At 52.2% G+C, this 22,341-nt stretch overlaps 1 protein-coding gene across 4 annotated transcripts in view; it reads right to left on the bottom strand.

Annotated features, from left to right (window-relative positions):
* SIPA1L3 (signal induced proliferation associated 1 like 3) overlaps nucleotides 1-22,341 on the bottom strand; it is a 234,423-nt gene that overhangs the window by 79,032 nt on the left and 133,050 nt on the right. For all 4 annotated transcript variants that reach the window (XM_059152840.1, XM_059152843.1, XM_059152844.1 and 1 more), the window contains 6 exons: nucleotides 19,527-21,355; nucleotides 15,374-15,504; nucleotides 7,528-7,716; nucleotides 6,483-6,657; nucleotides 3,646-3,749; nucleotides 889-1,046 (listed from right to left, as the gene is read on the bottom strand). In XM_059152840.1, coding sequence (XP_059008823.1) covers nucleotides 889-1,046; nucleotides 3,646-3,749; nucleotides 6,483-6,657; nucleotides 7,528-7,716; nucleotides 15,374-15,504; nucleotides 19,527-21,045 — 2,276 coding nt within the window. In that variant the 5' untranslated portion in view covers nucleotides 21,046-21,355. The remainder of the gene's footprint in view (nucleotides 1-888; nucleotides 1,047-3,645; nucleotides 3,750-6,482; nucleotides 6,658-7,527; nucleotides 7,717-15,373; nucleotides 15,505-19,526; nucleotides 21,356-22,341) is intronic.

The following is a 22,341-nucleotide window of genomic DNA, read 5'->3' as shown; positions in this document are numbered from 1 at the left end:
TGCATTTCAAACCATTTCCAAAAAAATGGAGAAGAGTGTTCCCTAGCCCACTCCCCCAGAGTCTGTGGTGCTGCTCCAGGGATACGGGCTGCCCTTGGCCTGGGCCTAGGTCATCGGTCAGCTGGTTTCCAAGGACTATAGCTCTATCCTCACCCCACACCCAGAGAACTTTCCACTTGGCCTCTGGCTGCGGGCCACTCCCCTGGGTAAGACTAGGCCCTTGGGGAGGATGCTGAATGGGTCTGAGGCCCATCCGTGCTGCCTGTTCTCTGTGAACTGAAACCTCAGCTCTGTGTCCAGAGTGGTGCGTGTGTGTGTGTCCATACGTGTGTCTGCCCCGCCCCACCCTTCCATCTTCTGAGCCTCCTTCCAGCTATCACTCCTGTGCTCCGCCACTGCTCACTCCATGATGGGCTCTCCTCACCCCCCACCCAGGTCAGAAAGCCTCAGTTCTGGAGCTTCTCCTCCCAGGAAAGCAAAGCCCTCCTTTTGCTGGATTTGCAGCTAGAAGGAGGTTAAGCTTAGAGGTGCAAGCAAATGAAGCAATGTACAGGAAAGTGGAACAGATTGAGCTATGCTCAAACCTGTCATTTGGGAGAGCAGACATAGACAAAGGTCTTTCTGTCTTAAACCAGCTTGAGGAGGGGTTCTTGTCACTTGCAACCAAAAGATTCCAGGCAAATACGAATCACTGATGAGAACTGGGATGCCATGCTCCTTTCTGCCTGAGGATGGCTCTCTAGAAGTGCAGGGACATGAGGACAGAGTTCCCTTGAGGCACACATAGTGGCACTAGCACCCGCCAGGGGACTGCCTAGAGGCTGGAGATCAGTTGCTGCAACTTCCTGTGAGTGTAGGGTTGGGGGGAGCCTTTGCAGGGGTGCGTACCTGTAGCAGACGTTATCAGTGCAGGGGTTGTGGACTCGGACGATGATGAAGACGTGCTGGAAGTGTGAGCGGATGTTCTTGGGGGTGAAGGGCAGCGCCCCGGGCTCCTGGAAGATGATCGTCACGATGTCGTTTCCTATGTGCCTCTTCCTCAGTAGCTGGTAAATGGAAATGGGGGAGAGGAGGGTGGCACAGGTTGGCTTGTGGGCCTCCCTGGCACCTCCTGCTCTCACTCCTCCCCGGTCTGGTCCCCATAGGCAGCCATTGGGAACCATGGACCCAGGTTGGATCATGTTTCTCCTGCTCATAGCCCTCAGGTGGCTCGGCCTCACTCAATGTAAAAGAGTCCCTACATGGCCCAGGGGGCCCCATGCCACCTGTCCCCCCACCTCTTTGAAATCTCCTCCCACGCTTCCCCTCGTTCACTGTTTCCACCACGCTGGCCTCCTGCAGCTCCTCAAGGCCTCTGCCTTGGCTGTTCCCTCTGCCTGGAACATTCCTCCCGTAGAGACCCCAGAGGCTCCCTCTTTCAGGTCTTTGCTGAAACACCTCCCTCCCACAGAGGCCTACCCTTGGCTGCGGGATCCCCACGACAACCCCCATCTCTGCTCTCCTGCTGCCCCACTCAACAGTTCCTGACACTGAGCACACGATGGCTTTTCCCTCTTCCTTTCGATTCTCATCTACTCCCTCCCACTAACAGTGGTCTGTTTGGTTTGTGGCCCGCTACTGTGTGCTTAGTGCTCAGAGCTGCACTGGCACACCCGGTGCTCAAGAAATATCTCCTGGTGGTTGGAAGGGCCTGGCAGATGCTCACTTGCTCAAAGCCTGGTTCATGGCTCCCGGCGGCAGATCGGACACCGCCTGCCGGCCTGATCCCAGGCTGCTGCTGCCCCTGCTCCGGACACTTGGGTTGGGATGGTTGGGGCAGCGGTGGCTTTGGACTGACCCATGGGAACCCAATCCTCTTGCCTCTGTTTCTCATTGTCTCTGACCAACAAACTGTTAAGCCTTTGCAGGCGATGATGTGGTCACGGTGTTTTACTTATTTGCTGACATCACAATGTTCCTATTTACACTAGTTAAGCCTCTGTATGACTCTCATGGTCAGGGATCCACACTGGGAACGTGAGGTCCACAGATGGGCATCCTGTGTAGCTCGACACAAAGTGGCCCAGAATGTAGAATCCAGACATTTACACTGAGCAGCATGACTCACACTACCAAACATTTCTTTATGTGTGCTTTCAACCGGTGACATTGCTAGGTCAAGTATCTGTCTGCTGGGGCCAGCCCCAGGCGAGGCGTCTTCAAGTGGCCAGCTCCTCTTATCCCAACAACCCCGTGAGGCATGAACTCATCCTACCCCTTTACTGATGGGAACACTGAGGCTCCCAGTGGTTAAATGACTTGCCCTCGGTCACACAGTCATAGGGACAAAGAGTCTAGATTTGAATCCACTTCTGTTTGACTCTGCAACCTAAGCTTTCCCCACCTACCAAATACCCAGCATGAGGGACTGCTTCCTGTGCCCCTCTTGGGTGTCGGGCCCTGCCTCGTGCAGGGACCTTTCCCAAGACATGGGTGCCGTTATTCTGCCCATTTTATAGGGAAGGAGCCTGAGGTCAGAGAGAGAGGATCACACAGCTAAGAAGAGGGGAAGAAAGAATTCAAACTCAGGGCTAACTCTGAAACCAATGCTCTGAAAGAATGCTACAGGTTAACCTTATGGGATCACTCCGCTCTGACCATCTTTGCTCTGTAAAATCTACAGTGTCATCTGTACCAATGGAAAAAACAGGCATTTCCTAAATCACAAGTCTGTGGGGCTTCTGTTTTTTAGAAACTAGTTGTTGTCGTCTCAGGACACAGTCTGCATGGCATGTCCAGGAAAGGAGCCACATGAAGCAGGTGTTTGCTGTTCTTGCCCACCTAGTATCTTCTTCTTCTAGAAGCCATGTCCATGTCCTTTGGGAAAGCCCCTCCCTGATCCCTATCAACATTTCACGTTGAGCTGACCCCATTCACCCTCCCAAGGGGTGGGCATGTGCTTCAGGCTTGGCCAGTCAGCCTGTTCCATCCCTGCCCCAGGCCCAGGGACTGGCAAGTGAATGGTCAACAAGAGTCAGGCCTGAAACATCTCTGGGACACCAGGGAGGCACAGCCCTCTCCCCACCAGAGTGGGTCTGCTGGTGGGATGCGAGCAGAGGGCTTTTAGGGGGCATCTTCGCCATGACTTGGGAAGACCTGTGAATAAGGCTACAATGAAGAAAAGCAGAGGTGAGAAATGAAAAGGATTCCTATTGTTTGAGCCCCTGGATCCAGCCATACCTAAAGCCAACCCTATCCTGGCACTTGGGAGTTATATCACCCAGTTAGACTCATTTTTTGCTTACAGCTGTTTGGTTTGCATTTCTGTTACTTCTGGTCAAAATAATGTTGACTGATACAATCTTGTTTTTCACAGCACCCCTGATGATGTAAGAGACTGCTGAGTTGGGTTTCTAGATGCAAGCAAGGTGGCCTAGGAACAGCTAGAAAAACACTGGTATCAAATGATACCTGGCCTAGCCTCCAACCCCCAGGTGACATGACCATGGTGTAGAGGGTCTCCAAGGCCATGGGCCCCCAGAGGGGCAGGAGAGCCAATGCCGACCAGGCAGCCAGCTTCCAGCCCCAGAGAGGGAGAGTGACTTGGGGTTCAGCTGTGTATCCACTGGAAATCACGTGGGGGCTCCTTCCCTGGGCCCCACTGACCTGCTGCCTGTTGTTGGGGGTGTAAGGGAGCAGGGTGGAGACGTGGAACATGATCTCGTAGTCCTGGTATGTCGTGTAGAGGGAGTGGGTGCCCGTGGAGTCAGCTGCAACAGAAACACCAGTTAGCACCACGTTTCCCAAACCTCTGGGTTTGTGCCACGTCCCACAGGCCATCTGCGTTAGTTTTCAGCTTGATGTTTGCACTTAACTCCACTCTTTAAAATTCAATAAATTTAGGTAAAAAGGAAACCTTCTGTTACACACCCGGCACACTGGTAAAAATTTCAAAGTCTGACTGTAGTAAGGGCTGGGGGAGACGGAGAGCCACTGAATCACTCTCTGTGGCTGGTCAGGCATGCAAAATGGTACAACCACTTTGGAAATCTTCTTAGTAATATCCAGTAATTAAGCCTGAAGATCAGCTTAATTGATGACCCAGCACTTTGTTGGGTTCATAACCGAGAGAAATCGCATACATGTGCCCTGGGATATGGGTAATAAGCACCTTCAAATGTTGGTTAAAAAGATGAATAGGGGCGCCTGGGTGGCTCAGTGGGTTAAGCCTCTGCCTTTGGCTCGGGTCATGATCTCAGGGTCCTGGGATCGAGCCCCACATCGGGCTTCTCTGCTCAGCTGGGAGCTGGCCTCCCCCTCTCTCTCTGCCTGCCTCTCTGCCCACTTGCGATCTCTCTGTTAAATAAATAAAATCTTAAAGAAAAAAAGACGAATGAACAGACTGGCATACTGACGCAGTGGGGAAACACAGAGCCTTGAAGGTAGCCGTCATCACCACAGGGGTGAATCTCACATATGTAGTGTTGAATCAAAGATGCCAGACACAAAAGCAGCACATCCTAAAGGATTCCATTCACATTATGTTCAAAACCATGCCAAACGAATTATAGCGAGAGACACATATATAGGTAGCAAGACCATGAATGATAATCTTGAGAGTCAGGAAACTGATTGCCCCCAATGAGAGGGGACTGTGACTAGGGAGCACAGCTGATTACTGGCTCCATGTTTCTGAGGGGCAAACTGAGGTGCAGGGAGGGAGGGACTTGCAAGGTGCAGTGGAGTCGACTGGAACTCACACTGACACTATGGTCTTTTCTTAGTAATACTCGGCGCTGCTCTTGAGGGTTTCACATTCCTCACAGGAAACAGACCCAAATCCCTAAACTTGAGCCCTAAAGGTCCTACAGGGTGAGTTCCGCCTGCCTTCCACACTCCATCCTCCACATTAATTCGCTGGACAACTGCCTTTAAGCCTCAGAGCTTCTGCATGTGTGCTCCTTTCTCCTGGAATGCTTTTCTTGCTCCCTCTCTGCCTCCTTTATTCCGCCTCACCCCTCTCAGGCCGCATGTTCTCTGGGCCTTCCTCACCTGGACCCAAGATAAGGTTCCCCGTGCATACTCCTCTCATCTTGAATGGCTCCTTCCTATCCAGTGAGGAAGGCTGGGAAGTTTCTGTCAAATGCAGGAGCAAACCCACGAACCACACTGCAGAGAACTCCAGGATGTCCCATTCACCTAAGGAAGCCCACTCACTGGCACTTCTGGGCATTCAAGGCCACCAAGCTTTATTCAACTGAAGAGGCTGCAGAGACAGTGGCAGAACAGCCTGCAGAGTCCCTGATCGCATGGCCTTACATTCTGGGGAGAAGCTGGGACAGGCGAGGGCACTGAAGCCACCGCTGGCTGGTGCCAGAGCCTGGCCTGGAGACAAGTAACCTCAGGGTGACTGCAAGCTGGGGACATCGCTATCCAGTAAGCTGGGGCCACTGGGTAGGAGCACTGTGCTCCCTGGGGTCCTCTGAGAAAATCCCCTTCCCACAGAAACCATGTGGCGGCAGCTGGCCCCCGATCCTGATAGCAACATGATGCCTGCCATTCTGGGCAGGATGCTGAGCCTCAGGAGCAGGCATCTGTCCGAGAGCGGGGATAACAAGTCTCCTGAAGGAACGAGCAAGAGGCCCACAGTCTCAATGCTCAAGGGCTGCTTGCTTAACAGTAAGCACGGACAGTGGCCTCACAGGAGTGGGCACTGAGCAATGGCTTCTACACAACTGGTATTTTTAAGGCACACTCGACAGTGTACTGTCTGAGGGGGTTGTTCTCACACAGTGAAACTCTAAAGAAAAGCAAGGCAGTGATGGACACGGTCATATTCAGGGTAGCGATTGCCTCCAGAGAGAGGGTGGATATAACCGGAAAACCAGAAGGCTCACGGAGCATCGGTGGCCGTCTGCTTAAAGCAGGTGTGAGATCCAGCATATTCATTCTAGCGTTTCCGTACATATGTGTGCATACACGCACGTAATATGTGTACATGCGGTGAATAGGATGTACGTGTTCTGTGGCAGTTTGGGGGGGGTGGAAGAGCAAACTGAACTCATTGTCACGGCTCCTTGGGGAGAGGACTGGCTGCCTGAGGCTCTTGTCATCGCTGTCACTGTCACATAGCACTGTTCATGCAACGCCACGATTCTGCGCATGCGTGCTGGGCACTGTCGGGCACTGGCAGTCACGAAGCCTCGGGACAGCTCCCAGCGTGCGTGTGTGTGAGTTTGCACAGGATGCTTCCGGAGTGTGACTGCTAACTCCCAGAGCAGGTGCGTCTGCCAACTTCACTAGACGACACCCTCCTGTTCTCCCAAGGGGTCGCACCATCCGCGTCCCCGTCAGTGGAGGCTGAGAGCTTCCACTGTCCTGCATCCCTATCCAGGGACCACCAGGCCCTGTGACTTTTGCCCCTGGGGTCAGGGTGCGCTGGTGGCCCCCTATGATTTAACTGCCGCTCCCCTCTCGCCACGTGAGGCCACTGCGCCACTTACTCTTGACATCGAGCTGGGCGGCGTACTTGGTGAAGCCCTTCAGGCAGACCTTCTCCCCGATCAGGGAAAGGAACTCCTCGAAGGCGGGGCCGGCATCCTCGTTGTTGTACATCTCCTCCTCCGAGCTCTGGCCAGCCTTGCAGTAGAGGATGCCCACTTTGTGCTTCCGGCACAGCTGTAGAGGCGAGAGCAGCTCTGTGAGGCAGGCCCGGGAGGGACATCAGGGGGACGGAGCAGAGGGGTTTCCTCAGGCACAGTGCCCAGGGGGCTGCTGGGGTTCCACAGCCGTGGAGCAGCGGCGCAGCCAGAGAGGAAGGAGAAAGCATGTGTGTGTGTGTGTGGGGGGGCACATCCCCACTGTCCCTCTCTCTCCTTCCTATTCCAGAGGCACGACAGGGTGCCCGTGTGGCTGGCTCCTGTTCTCTCGACACAGTGCCATGCCATTCTTTCAAGAGTAAGGGACAGTGGCCTTGGCTAGCTGCCCCTATAGAAGGTGGCCTGAAACTGGCTAAGATGTCTACAGAAGGAAATTCTTGAGAGTTCTGGGGCTCAGTACAGTCAACGCTGCTTTTAGGAGGTGGGCCTCTAATCACCACTTTTGTTCTGTGTCTCGCTCATTCCCCTGGTCACTGGTGACTAGAATCTGGATAGATACCTGACCTAAGTGTGGGCAAGTCAGATGCTCTCCTGGGACTGAGAGTGACCTAGCTGGGGTCTGCAGATAGCTGTCATTCTCACAGACACTCTGGGAGCTGTGGGAGGACAAAGCAGAGGGAGCCTGTGTGCAGACGGGGGGAAGAGGGGGTAGGGAACACACACACACACACACGCACACCCCCAAATGGCTGTCTCATCCCCAGACCATTTTTCTCCTCCATCACATCCCTGCTCTTGGCACCCTTGGAATTTGATAATAGATCCCCCCTTTTCCTTAAACTAGCTTAGGTGGGTTGCTATTCTGAAAAAGAAAAAAAAACAAAGACAAGGACAGAAAGAGGTACCAGGATAGGGTTGCAGTGGCCCCCCTCACTGGTCCCCAGCTCACCCCTTGCTCGTCGAGCTTCAGCAGCTGCTCAGTCACCTTTGGAGTGTTGAGAGCCAGTCGTAGGCAGTGGATGTTGAGCTCAGGGATGACATACTCCAGGGCGTCCTTTAGGGGGAGGCCCCGCCCTGTCCCGTGCTTCATGGCGGTGGGGGTGGCGTCCTCCAGGATAGAGCCCCGCAGGGTGATGAGCTGTTTGAGGGAGAGAAGGGAAGGTTAGGAGGCTCTCCGGACCCAAGAAGGGAAGAGAGTGCTGTTCTCAGAGCAACATGTGTGATGGTCCGAAGCTTGGGCCCTAGGGCCAGCCCTGGCTCAGGACTTGAACTTGCTGCCTCCTCCCTATGAGATCTTGAACAGGTGCCTTCAAATCTCTGGGCCTCAGCTTCTCTTTTTGTGAGTGACGAAATTAATACAGTGACGGCATCCCAGTCTTGAAGGGTGCCAGGAGGACTAAGCTGATGAGATTTTTGAGACAATGGATGGAGCACATCTTTGTTCAACAAGGACCAACTGAGTGCCCTTGAAGTACAGCCCTGTTTGGGATGCAGTGAACGAAACATTGACACCTTTCCCCATACCCAACTTGCATTTAAGTGGGGAGATGTCATTTAAGTGTATAATGAATAAAAAGGCTCCATAAGGTGAGCACTCAATGAATACTCCGCCTTCCTTATAATATATGTAAACGTATCATTGTCATAACACGGCTGCTCTTTGTTGGGGCTCCAGGATATGTGTATGTGTGCATGTATGTTCTCAGATTTACATAGGTGTATATTTACAACCACACACACACATAATCTTTTCAGTGTCACTCAGGTGATTCTGATGTGTAGCCAGGATCAAAAACCTTGAGTCAAGCCAATCATGGCCATCTCATTCCCCTTTCCCAGATGATGCTTTCTACATTTTTCCTACAGCTGGCCACCTGACTAGCCCCAGGTAATGAAATGTGCGGGGAGTTCAGCTTGCGAAGGACTTCTGGACACATCTGCCTCCCTTAGTTAAAGGAAAGCCTTTCCACCTGCCCATTTCTTCTTGTTAAGGACGCTGGTGTGAGGATAAGATGTTTGGAGCTGTGGCAGGTATGCTGTGATCATGAGGAAAGAGACAAGAAAACCACAGAGAAGTCAATCTCTCCAGATGCCTACCTCCAGAGTTCTCATTAGAAAATTAAAGCATCCTTCTATTTGTTTTAGCTACGGTTAGGTTTTCAGGTTTACAGACAAAGCAGTTTCTGACAGACTTGATAACAAATTCACATTTGTGAAGGTACAGTTGACTTTGGTATATTCCAGGTACAAGAGTAATTATCTTATTACGTGTATAGGTCTGTTCAGGGGAAGTTTTGTCATCTCCATTTTATAGATAAGAAAACTGAACGGGTGGGGCAGAAGGAGAGAATCTCCAGCAGACTCCCTGCTGAGCACAGAGCCCAACAAAGGACTCAAACCCACAACCAAGAGATCATGACCCAAGCTGAAATCAAGAGTCAGATGCTCAACCAAACCGACTGAGCCACCCACATGCCCCAGAGCTTCAGCTGGAATCAGGATTCCAACGGACCTCTGAATTTTCCAAAACTCCTGACTTTTTTTTTTTTTGAAGATTTAAATTTTTTTTTTTTTTACTGTAAAGTATAGCTCACATACAGAGAAGTACACAACATATGTAAGCATAGCTAAAGGAATTACCACCGAGTGAACACTTACGTAATCACCATAAATCAAAAAAATAAATATTTCCAGGTCCCCCAAACCCCTTCCCCTCCTCCCCAAAGGCAACCCTACCCTGACTTCTAACTCTACAATTTATTTCTGCTGTTTTTGAGCTTCATGCAGTTTGTACTCTTTTCTATCTGGCTTACTTCTCGCAACACTACGCATATGAGATTCGACCATGCTGCCGTGAGAAGCAGACGTTCTGTCACGACGTATCCATTCTACTGCTGAGCCTAGAAACTGCTTCCAGTGTTGGACAACTGTGAACATGCTGTGAGAAGCACACACAGAAGCACCATGTATTGCTTAAGAACACATTTTTTGGGGGGTTCATACCTAGGAGAGGAACTGCTGAGCCACTGGGCATGTTAATCTTTAATTTTCCGAAGTTTTCCAAGTGGTTGTACCAATTTACGGCCTGCTGGCCCTGAGAGTCCTGGCTGCTTCGTGTCCCCATTGCACCAACTCTGGTTTCTGTCCACAACGTGAGCTGGCCATCAGGTGACGCCAAGGGCAGGGCCAGGACCTGCAGCTCCAGCCCCCCTAAGACAGCACAACGGGGGTTCTACCAGGAAAAACAGCCTCCCTGAGGCAATTGCTACAAGCACTTAGAACACACTTGAGGCTATGGTTTAAAGACTAAGGAGGATCAGTGGTGACTGGAAAAACATGTTGGCCCTGAGTCAACATGTGGACACAGCAGGCAGCAAAAACAATGTGTCATGACGTCACCTCTAAGCATACAGCCTACTCTTTCCAAATAGGAGCTGGGCAACAGGCATACATGGAAGGAATGGAATGATCTCGTGTTTGGGAGTTCCCAGTTCTGGCCCCAGTAATTAATAAACAAGGCTTTCTTATCATGATCTTGAACTAGGATCATGAAAAGCAATGATGACAATGAGGGCAAAGCACTACTGGTCTGGGCGGCCCTGGGATTTGGGTTTCAATGAATGTACTAACAGGATCAGTGTTTTTTGTATCCGGCTGACGCTGGCCCGCAGCGCCCTCTGCTGGGCCCAAGGGGAAGCCTGGTCCTGCACCTCATTCTTTCTCCCACACTAGACACAGGTGGCTTCCGGTCATATTCTGGCTCTGAAGACTTGACCATAAGCCAAGACTTGAAAAAAACTCCCAGCCTTTCCTTCTCTGCTGGCAATAATAAGTAGGGCACCGGCAGGATGCAATGAGTGGCCAGCCATCTCTAACCTCCACCTGGTCCGGTCCACCATCATCACCAACCTGGCCTATGATAATAGCCCTCCTCCTGGTCTCCCTCCTGGGCCCTCACACCCCACCGCCCATTCTTCTGCAGCAGCTTGAGTGAGACCACACTCCTTCTCTGCACAGAACGGGCTAGTGGCTTCTCCTCTCTCTCCAAATAAAATCTATACACCCTGCCCAGCCTGCGAGGCCCTGCGTGATCTCACTCTCAATGACACGGAGGATCACTGGTCAAGAGAGCTGTAAGGTCTTGAGATCATGTAAGCCGGGAGGTTTGCACAGGTTGTTCAATGTTGACTCCTGACTCAGACACAGCCCCTTCTCTGCTGGGCAGTGGGTATACCCATCAGGAATGTTTCCTGGGAGGTCACTGAGGAGTCTGTCTGACCGGTTTCAAACTCTGACTCTACCCTTTCCCCGGCTGTGACCCTGGGCCAGTTGCTTAACTTCTCTGTGCCTTTTTCCTCATCTATAAAATGGGCACAACAGCACCTACCTCCAAGGGTTATAAAGATTCAGGAGGACAGTCCATGCGCAGTGCCAGCATTGCGTCTGGCATACAGTGAGTGCTCAATACGTGTTAGCCATTATTATGTATACACACATGTCAAATGTGTTTGTACAAAGCCATATGCAGAGTTAAGAATTTAAATTTAACCTTTAATAGGAAGATACAGTTGGCTTTTCTCCCCACTTAACAATATGCTTCGGAGATTATTTCTATATACACACACAATCAGAGCTACACACTGAACACAAATGAGGTCACTGTTGCTCCTTGCTTTTTTCACTTAATAGAAGAAACTCTCCCTTTTCTACTTTTTCTACTCCCTTTTTTCTACATTTCACACTTACAGTAACAAGTCACTGTTACTTTTTAAATCAGAAAGAAAAGACAAATCCAAATCTCTAACCCTAACAAAACTGAAGCCTGTCAAAAACTCATGTTTGCTGGGTTAAGGGAGAACCTGGGTCAGAAGGCTAGACCGTCCCTGGCTGACCGGGGTTCCCTCTGTCCTGGGAGAGAGAGGCCAGCAAGGGGCTCAGGAAAGGGCAGCCTCCGGGGCTTGTCCTGTCTGGGTTGGGAGGGGGCCTGATGTTCAGGTGCGTGGCGCCAAAGCCCAGCTCCCAGTCTGTTCCTGCCCTGGTGGGAAGCTCAGGGCTGCCAATGCTCATATCCCATCTGCCGGGAGATGCGGGCCCACTTAGACTGTCTCTTGGCGGCCGGGGGTGGCCATCTGGGGTGGGCCGGCCTGCTGGCTTAGAAAAGAGCCTGAGCCCTTCACTCTGGACCCCACACCTTGGTTTATAGGAGCCTGAGATCTGTGCATGTGGACACAAGGACAGAACTCTGCCTGTGAGCTCAACCCTTACTCTCCAGCATGGCCCTTGGACCTCCTAGGGGAAGGCGACAACCAGGGCACTCATTGTCCTGCAGCCACGTGTGCTGGTGGGAGAGAACCTTCCACTGCTCCGAGAGACAGGGAGCCAAAAGCATAAAGCCTATTTACAGATGAAGAAATGGCGAAGCCCAGAGGCAAAGCCATCTGTCCAAGGTCACATGGTCAGTGAGTGGCAGAGCTGGACCGAATCCAGGGCTGTCTGTTCCCAGAGCACAGAACTCGACCCAACAGGCAGAATGCTGAGTGGTAAAGAGCATGGGTCAGGCCCGGGGGCAGCCTGAGTCCACATCCAGGCTCTGCCACTGGTGACCCTAACAAATGATTACCTCCCTGGGTCTCAACCTCCCATCCTCATCTGCCATTTTGCAGATGGGAACAACGGGATCCACATCATGAGACTTTTGAGAGGATATGAAGGCTCCACGCATACGCAACACTCAGGACAGTGGACGGCGAGAAGACGTGCTGAGAGCGTTTGCTATTACTGCGGACTGCGTGACTGTCCGCCCTGCCTCTGCCACAGGGAGGGCTCAAGGAAGAGGCAAGAAAAACCTCACTGGCTGCTGCCTTCCCTTCAACTCCAGATGAGGAGGTCCTCAGGTCCCAGTGCCCAGTAGGGTAGCTGGGCAAGGAGTCAGGCTCAAGGCTGAATCTGTGCGTGGCCTGCATAGATACGGGGGCAGAAAAAAGGCTTGTGGCTGTGAACCTCATGGTGGGCTGAAATTCACAGGGCTGCCAGGAATGTGACAAGGGGACAGGTGACAGAGACCCCCTGCCAACTAATGTCACTGGGCTCTTCTTGAGCGCCAGGCCTGGCGCTGCCTGTATGTGTAACCTCACAGGGCCCACACCACTGTGAGACTGGACCACTCAAGGGGGAAACTGAGACTCTGAGAGGTGAAGCCAGGTGCCCACATTCACAGCTGGTGAGTGGCCAAATTAGGAATCCATACCAGGTTTCCAGTGTGCCAAACATGATCCTGCCTCAGGACCTTTGCACTGGCTGTTCCCTCTGCCTGGAATGCTCTTGTTCCAGATTTCCACATGGCTCCTTCTCTCATCTCATACTCGGGTCATTACTCAACTGTTACCTTCCCAGTGAGACCTCCCTTGACCATTCTGCCTAAAAATTGAACTACCCCTCATACTTCCTATCTCTTCCTTGCTTGACTTTCTACCTTGTCCTCACTTACCACACTGTATGATTTTCTAATGTGTATGCTGCCTGCCTCACCCACAGGAATGCGGTCCCACAAACATCTCTGCTGCCTCACTCACTACTGCGCCCGCAGAGCCCCCCGTGCACAGCTGGCAGACAGTGGTGCCGAGGGGATATATCCCCCTGCCCACTCTGCAGAGGACTGGAGGCGAGTTTTGTGGGTGTTGGGGCTCGGAAGTGGACAGAAACAGGCACAAGACAGGCACAGCACTAAGCTGGTTTCACACTTACTGAATAGGACCCACAGCAAAAATACTATACCCCAATCCAGTATGCCCTCACCCAAGTCTCAGGACCCTCGGTACGCGTGACACAGGCTGACTTTTAAAAAAAATTCATTCTCCGTGTTCCACTTTTATGAATTAAAACTACCAGCACCAAAGTGCTGAACAAAGGTGAGTTCCCAAATCAGCGATGGGTCTGCAGGGCAGTCGGAGCCGAAGTCAGCAGCGTCCCAAAGGCAGCTGTGTCGGGGCCGGAGAACAGGTGGACTCCTGAGGGTGCTTCAAGCAAGTCCCCTAACCTCTCCAGAGCCTGTTCCATCATCCGGAAATGAGACTAACAGTGCCTTCATCATGGGACTGTGTTAACATTCAAGCATGTGAATACACATAAAGGGTAAAGCTACTATGTGACACCGTGTTACAGAGATCTGCAACGTAACAGCCATCGTGATAAACGTTACTTATTAGCCTTTGACTGTGGTCATCCCATCCAGCAGTTCCCTGGATGTCATGACACAACTAAGGCAGTGTGAGCTGTCACCTCACATTCTGCGCTCGTGCTCATGTGGCCATAAAGGTGAGGAGATGGGGGAGGGGACTGGGAGGCAGGAGGGGCTGGTGACCACCGTGGTCAAGGGCACAGGGTTTGAGGTCTGCCCCCCTCAACTGCCACAAAGCCTCTGTGTCATCTCATTTCTCCTCAGTAAGAGGGTCGTCATGAGGCCAGGGCCCTCAGTGCAGCATCTGTTGGTCTGGATGATGTCCAGGCTCAGCTGGCTTCACACTCAAAGCCCCTGGCAGCGGCAGCCTGTGGGGCTCCCATGTCTGGGCAAAGGCCAGGAACAAGGGGGATGGGGCAAGGGAGGGCCAAGGGAGACCCATTTGGGGGGGCCTGCCCAGCTGACTACCACCCCCTTTCTGGAAAGGTCATCCTTACTTGGGTCTTTTGGAAGTCTCTATTGTTTTTGCTAGCCTAGCTCCCCTCTTTTGGCAGGAGAACTCCCCGTCTGCCTCCTCCAGGTGGCTCTAATGGAACTGTCAAGCTCAGTGTCCTGCCCTGCCCCCAGACCCAGTGAAGCACATGTGATCCAAGCAGAGCCAACGAGAGTCCTCCTCACAGATTTGGCAGCAAGTGTCCCTTCCCTGTGGAGGAGAACATATATAGATGCAGGAGAGCTGAGCTGCCAGTCTCATTTTCCCACGACATGGAGATGACTTGCTGGTGGCAGAAGAGAAGAGAATGACATTCCCAGTGCAGAAAAGCAGTAGGGCTTAGAGGAGCAGAGTGGTCAGGGGGCCGAATTCTGGTGACATCATTTGAGTGCCTGGATCCAGCTATGCCTGAAGCAAGTCATACCCTGGATTTGCAGTTATATGAACCAATGAATTCTATTTCTGGCTTAGACCAGTTAGAACTAGATTTCTGTCCATTACAATTCAGAGTCCTGATTGAGCAGGGTGCCCCCAGCAGGCCTTGTTCCCTAGCCACAGCTGATATTTAATCTAGGCGAAGGCCTATAACCAAACCAGGACAACGGGTTTCTCTACTCACATGTGAAAGCACTGGGATTGTTTTGAGCTGAACGGTGTCGACAGCAGTGCCTGCTCTGGCTGAGAGTCCCCAGTTCCTGCCCTGCCCGAGGCCTGCTGCCTTAATTCTTTCCATTCTGCAGGACATCTCATGATCCTGAAAGACTCCCTTACAGCTCTCTCTTTATTTCTTATGCTAACCAGAGTGAATCTCTTGCGGTGGGTAGCAATCTTGGGCTCTCCAAGATTCTAATCCCGGTCTGGCCCCTTACTTACTGATCCCATACAAGTCACTGAATTTCTCTGAGCCCTAGTTTTCCCTTCTGTAAAAGGGAGGGACTACTAGGACTGCAGTCAGGAAGTTACTGGGAGGCTGACGTGAGATGTAGCTGGGGAAGCACTTGGTACAGACTAAGGGCTCACAGAGGTGAGCAGCTACAATTTATGGAAGCCAACAATGGTCTACGGCCATACCACCCTGAACGCGCCCGATCTCGTCTGGAAGCCAACAATGGTGATGGGACCTACCTCTCGGGTCCGGAAGATGATCCTGTACTGGTACTGAGGTCCGTGATCCTTGTGGTCCTCCAACTTCTCTCGTTTGATGCTCACAGCCACTGGTCCCAGCTTCTCGTCCACGCCAAAGTAATTGGCATGTTCTGAGAGGGAAGAGCGGGGGTGGGGGTTCAGAGTAAACTCTCTAGGAAGGAGGGGTGATGTCCCAGGCCTGGGGGAAGGTTCTTGTGTGACCTATGGGATCCCATTCACACAAACTTGCCTTGTCACGACCACACTTAACAGCGACCATGAGACTGGACTGGGCCCCCTGTGCCAAGTTCACAGAGCCTCAGTTTTCTGAGCCTCGGCTCCTTCATCTGAGAAATGGGGGGCCCTGAGGCCACCCATAACTCACTGAGTGGATGTGAGGGTGAAATGAAGCTACAATTATTAAATGCTTAGCACAGTGTCTGGCATGTAAAAACCCAGCCTCACTATGATTATCCCAGATTTGCAAATGTTCATCGTTAGCTTAGCGGCCGATTAGCCCCGTGAACTGGTTTAGATTCTATCCTAGAAAGCCGCTCACTGGGCTCAAATCTGGGTTCTGCCCCTAGGTTGGATGGATGGCCCAGGCCAAGGTGCTCCACGGCATTCTCCTGAGAACAGGATTGGAAAGGGTGGGCCCGCATCCCGGCAGGGTCATCAGAATTAAATAGGTTAACAAGCACTCAGCACTCAGCACAGGGCCAGGGACACAGCGCGACAGAAATGCTGTTGGTCAGAGAAAAGGGACCAGAATCAAGACCCTAAGCACCACCTTTATCCAGCAGCATTTCCATGACACCTCGGACACTTAAACTACTCTTTCCTTAAGGGGATAACACCTCTGAACCACAAAGCAAGTCTCCTCTTCCCTAAATAACAGCTGTCTCCCCTGTTTCTCTAAACATGCTGCTGTTTTAAAATCCTTCCAGGCAAACAGTTTCTCCCAATGTATAATCCAAGTACTCCGTGCTTGCAGTAGATAGCCCACCCGCAGCCTTAACTCAAGTCCACGCAGTCAACGTCTAACTGCTGCCAGGAATTCCTTCTACCCCAGGGCTCTGAATATTTAACGGATGGTTCTGTTCTCACAAGGTACTCTTAGTGAATCAAACACTTATCTAAGGCCCAAATAATGTGTGGTGATTAAAGGCACCGGTCAGACCAACACCTGCACCTGGTTAAGCCATCTCTGCAGCTGGTCGGAGAACAGAATTACCTGCTCCACAGAGAAGAGCTCATTCCGGAAACAGCTGGGCAGGTGGTTTTATTTTCCACCAATGCATGCCCAGCACCTTGCAGCCCTGGCATACCGTAGGCACTCAATAACAGTAACAGATGAGTCATTTATTTATAAGCTTCCAGGACTCCAGAGAAGTCCATTTTTGAAAGAAAATGCCTTTTTTCTTTTTTGGAAGCTCTGTAATGAGTACTTACTATCCGCCTGATGAAGAACTGTCTTAATGTACAATCTTATATAATCCTTACCACAGTCCTCCGTGAAGGTATTTCCACATGGGAGCTGAACAGAATATGTGAGTTGAAAAGAACATGCTCTCTGTTGGTTAGGTACAAAATTAGTAATTATATACATGACATAGTATGTATCATTAATAACTCAATCAAAAGATGATTCTACATTTATATATATGATAATAACTTATATATATATATATATATATATATGATACGTATAAATATAGAATCAGGTTTTGATTGGGTTATTTGATTGGGTTATTCAAATCCTCTTCAGCCTTATTTTTTTGACTACGAGATCTGTCAATTTCGGAGAGACCCTGTCAGCATCTGCCACTGATGATCGATTTGTTCACTTCTCCCTGCAGCCTGTCGGTTTTTAATTTATTTATCCCCCAACCCAGGTTGCCAGGTGCACAAAGGTTTACAACTATTCGAGTCTCTCTTCTCTGGGTGAGCAACTGTCTGGAACTTTTCTCCCCTCAATCATTTCATTTTTAATTTCTGTGTCTTTCTGTTTTGGGGCATGTGACGCTGCTACAATCACCCCCATTCCTCACATGAGGATACAGAGTCCAACGAGTGAAACGTGTCACACAGCTGTAAGCTATGACACAGACACCCCAAACCCAGGGCTGTCTGGCTCGAAACACTGGAGCTCCAGCAACTGCACACATTGAATCCCACGAAATGACTTAGCTGACATTTTGTTAGGTGTGACTAGGACACTGGTTTAAAAAAATGTTTTGAGGGCACCTGGGTGGCTCAGTGGGTTAAAGCCTCTGCCTTTGGCTCGGGTCATGATCTCAGGGTCCTGGGATCGAGTCCCACATCGGGCTCTCTGCTTGCCTGCTTCCTCCTCTCTGCCTGCCTCTCTGCCTACTTGTGATTTGTCTCCGTCAAATAAATAAATAAAATCTTAAAAAAAAAAATGTTTTGACTTGTTGCTGTGGAGTAGTAGGTGCCTACCCACTCTATTTTTCCCTTCCTCCTTTTCAAGAAAAACCCTCTCCTCTTAGGGGAAGAAAAGAGAGGAGATATGTCTAGCTAAAAACCTACATTTCCCAGCCTGCCTTGTAGACAGAAGTGGTCAATAAGTAGCTGTGGTTGGATGGGGCTTATGAGAAAGCTTTTTAAAAGGGGGCTGACTTGACAGATCTTTTTGCCCTTACCCTTCCCTTTTTCTCTGCCTAGAAACATGGATGTGACAGCTGGAGCTGCAGCAGCCATCTCGGGCCATGAGACTACTCCTGGGGCTAAAGGCCATGCTCTAAGGCTGGCATTCCACTAATGGTGAGGGGAAACCATACCAGCCCCCTGGGCTGCTGACCTCCAGACTTCTTTGTATCAGAGAAATAAACTTCTATGTCCTTAAAGCCTGTCACTGGCAGTTATAAGCAATTCCAAATCAATGTAGTGGTCAGCATTTAAAAATTAGGAGAATTCACATTAAAAATAAGAAACAACTTCATTTTAGGATAATCTGGAAAAATTGGAAAGGCTGACAACACTGGGTTTGCCTGTTTCCTACATGCCTACAGTGAAGAGGAGCCAAGCTGGAGTTGCCCTTTGCTCAGTCCCTGCCTGGCCCCGGATGTAGATGCCCGGGTTTGTGGTCTCTGCACTATGTGCTGCTGCCTCCTGCAACTGCCTCACCGGCACCGATGGACATAGTCATTCAGGCTGCCAGTCTCTCTCTGGTGGTAACACCTTGGCCACATCAACAGCTCCACCTTCAAAGGGGATCCAGAACCTGCTGGCTTTTTCCCCAACGCATGGGCTCCCAACCTAGACTTGTCCATCATCATCTCCTGCCTGAACTAGTGAGACAGTCCCCTGCCACTTCCCCGGCCCCAAATTTCCCTGCTTCCCAATCTCCCCACGTCTATGCCCCAGAGGGAGGCTTTGAACACCAGAGTCAGCTCAGGGCCCTCGACTGCGGAGAACCCTCTTGTGACTCCACCTCATTCAGGGTGCAGGCGAGAGTTCTCACCATGGCCCACAAGGTTCCAAACGATCTGCCCCTGTCACCTCTCTACTTTGGATCCTTCCACCCTCTCTCAGTCGCTCTGTCCCAATATAGGCAGAGAAAAAGGAAAGGGTAAGGGTAAAAAGATCTGTCAAGTCATCCCCCATTCCTCCTCTCCCCCTCTTTCCTCCTCCTTCAGTGTTTCAGAACTATTTTATTTGCCCTTTCTGCACCAGAACACTGTCCCCGGTCTCCACATAGCTCCCTCCTTCAGCCTGGTACTCAAATGGCACCTTCCCAGGAGACCCTCCCAAGCCATTCCCTATTGGAAATGCAGCCTCTGACCTGGACACTATTCCCCTCTCCCCTGCTTTACTTTTCCCCATAGCGTGAGCCACACTAGGACACCTTATATATTTTACGCAGTAATCAAGTTCTTCTTAACTTCCCCTCACTTAAGCACTAGGAAGACAATCCTAGTTTCAATCTTCTTCAAAAAAGTGCCTGTCACACAGCTGAACCTGGCACAGTCGCTAAATAAACGGGCATCTATTGTCTCCTGATGCTTGAGGCTCTGGCGACTTTAGCCTCCTCACTGCCCTCTGTCCCAGGTAGAGAACCCGCTCCCACTGCTGGAGCCTCGGGGGGTCCCCGGGGACAAGCTGCGGCCCGCCAGCCCGCGTGCCCCGTCACCTCGGCCCACGAAGTGGTCCTGGTAGTAGCGGGCGCCCAGATCCACGTGCTCGATGCTGTACTGGCGCGGGCGGCTCTGCGTCCTTTGCTGCTCCTTGGGCACCTCCAGCACCGAGATGCTGGCGTTGGTGCGGTGGGCGCTGAGCGTGGGCTCGGCTGGGCGACCCTCACCGCCACCGCCGCCGCCGCCCGGGGAGCCCACGGCTGCGCGTGAGAAGCTCACGTTGCGCTCGCACTCGCCGCCGATCTCGTTGCGGAAGTGAGGACAGCTGAGCAGCAGGTCGTTGCTGTTGTCGTCGCCCAGGTCCTGCTCCAGGTTCTCCTTGCAGTTGAGGTCCTCCGTGCTGGGGAAGGCGGCGTCCAGGCCGCCCAGGCCGTGCGCCCGCGACGCCGGGAGGGCCGCCGTGGCGGAGGCTGCTGATGCGCCCGTGGTGGTGTTGCGCCGCTGCGCGGTGGCCACCCTGTTGGCAGCTGCCTCGTTGAGGTCGAACAGCATGCTCTGCACGTCAAAGTGCGCGAAGCTTTTCTGGCAGACCCACGGGCGGCCGGTGTCCGGCGCGCTGCGGCCCTCCTCCGCCTCCCCCGGCGCCCGGGCCGCCTCGCCGTCCGCCTTAACGCTGCGCAGCTTCCGGAAGATGGACGAGTCCGCGGCGTCCCCGCCGCCCAGGCCGCGGACCGCCTTCTTCCGGGCCTTGTCCTTCTCCTTGGCTGGCTGGAGTCCCAGGAGGCTGTCCTTGGTGGGCTGGCCGTTGCGGGGGTCCCCCTTCGCTCCGCCGCTGCCCCCGGGGCCGTGGGGGCCGGTGTCGGCCTGGAGCAGCTCTCGGAGGCTCTGGGGCCCCGCGGCGTCAGGCTGTTCGCTGCGGAACTCGTTGAGGATGTCAAAGAAGCTCTGCTCCGGCACGCCCTGCACGTCGATGGAGGACGTGCTTCCGTACTCCCGGAAGAGGGGCAGGGCCCCCGTGTGCCGGGGTCCCCGGGGCTCCCCTGTGTCCTCCACGTCACACTCACTGAGAGTGATCTCGCTGCTGCTGCGGTGCCGCAGGGGCAGAAAGGCCCGGCCAGGGGACCGGGGCCATCCGTCCTGGAATTCCACATCTTTGGACCTTCTCCTGGAGAGTCGGTGGAAGGCTTTGGGTCCTGAGGAAGCCGGGGTGCTGACGGGGGGCTGTCCGTTCTGCATGCCCCTCATGGAATGGGCCACCTTTGTGGCCTTCGTGCCATCTGAGTCCTGTGAGGGGCTTGGGTTGTTTTGTTCTCTCAGGGCCTCCCGCTTGGGTGGCCAGTCGGCCACTCTGGCGCGCACGCCCATCTTGGGTACTGCAGGAGTGGTGGGACTGGGGCGGGTGGTGGCGCTGACTGGGCTCTCACCAATGGGCTGGGGCATGCCGCCGTTCTGGACCCAGAATCCCATGGGAGCATAGTCCCCGGTGTGAGGCCCAGGGAGGACGTCGGCCCCCCTGGCCCCACAACTGGCTGCCAGATCCACACCATCATTGGGAATGGGCCGATAAGTGGTCATAGTCCACAGGAGCTGGAGTGCTGCTGGCCCCCTGTGAGCTGTGGAGTGACTTTATGGGGTCCCCTGGCCCTCAGCCATTGTTCAGGGCCGCCAGGCCCAGGATGAAGGATGCTGGCCCCTGAAGCCTGACAGGAAGGTTGTGAGCCTGTGGAGTCCAGTTCTCCACCATCGCGGTGGACAACTTGAGCCAGGACAACCTCAGGAGGCAGGTGCTGTCCTGGGGCCTCCAGTCTGAGCAGCTCAGCAGGACGGAGCAGGCAGGAGATGCAGGTGAGGGCAGGCAGGCTGCAGGGCTGTCCTCCCCGCCATGCTGCAAAAGGAGAGAAAGCAAAGGTGAGCTGTGACATTACTATTCCCAAAGGAAAGACTGTATGTGTGAGACATCTTTATACTCATTTAAAAAACCCATTTATTATGCAAATTTTCAAATCTACTCAAAGCAGAGAAGAGCACCACCAGTTTCAACAATCATTAATGATTCCCCATTCCTGTTTCATCTACCCACTCACTCCTACACTTTTATTTAACAGAATAGTTTAGGATATATCCCAGCCATCAGCTCATTTCACCTGAAAAAACTTAAGTTTATATATCTAGCAGTTAGGCTTTTCCTTATTAACCATGGTACCTTTATCACACCCATCTAGATTAACAAGAATTCTTTAATATCATGTAATACCCCATATATCTGCATTACGTTTCTCCCATTGTCTCAAAGGTGTTTTTTAGAGCAGATCTGTTCAAATCAGGATCCAAACAAGATCCCTATTCTACCTCAGTGAGTATATTTCTTTCTTTTTTTAAGATTTTATTCATTCATTTGACAGAGTTCACAAGTAGGCAGAGAGGCAGGCAGAGAGAGAGAGAGAGGGGGAAGCAGGCTCCCCGCTGAGCAGAGAGCCCAATGCGGGGCTCGATCCCAGGACCCCGAGATCATGACCTGAGCTGAAGGCAGAGGCCCAACCCACTGAGCCACCCAGGAGCCCCTCAGTGAGTATGTTTCTTAAGTCTCTTCTATAAAGTCTCCCCCATGCCCATCACCATTATTGTGAGGCTATTCACTTGTGTAAGGAATTACATCACTTGGCCGTGGAGTTTCCCATTTTCAGGAGCTGGCTGCCTTTTCCCTTGTGGTGTCATTAAACACATTCCTCTGCCCCCTGTGAATCCTGTAGGTAAAGGCTGGACTGCTGTCAATCTGTCCTGCAGTCTGCCTGACCAGCCACCCCACCAATAAAGGAAGTAAAAAATGACAGATGCGTCACCATGAATACTGGTAGATTGGGGGAGGGGATA

This window comes from Mustela lutreola, chromosome 16 (assembly GCF_030435805.1).
Source record: "Mustela lutreola isolate mMusLut2 chromosome 16, mMusLut2.pri, whole genome shotgun sequence".
In the NCBI taxonomy this organism is placed as follows: domain Eukaryota; kingdom Metazoa; phylum Chordata; class Mammalia; order Carnivora; family Mustelidae; genus Mustela; species Mustela lutreola.
Note: the sequence above shows the minus strand (reverse complement) of the source record. Positions and strands in the feature narration are given on the sequence as shown.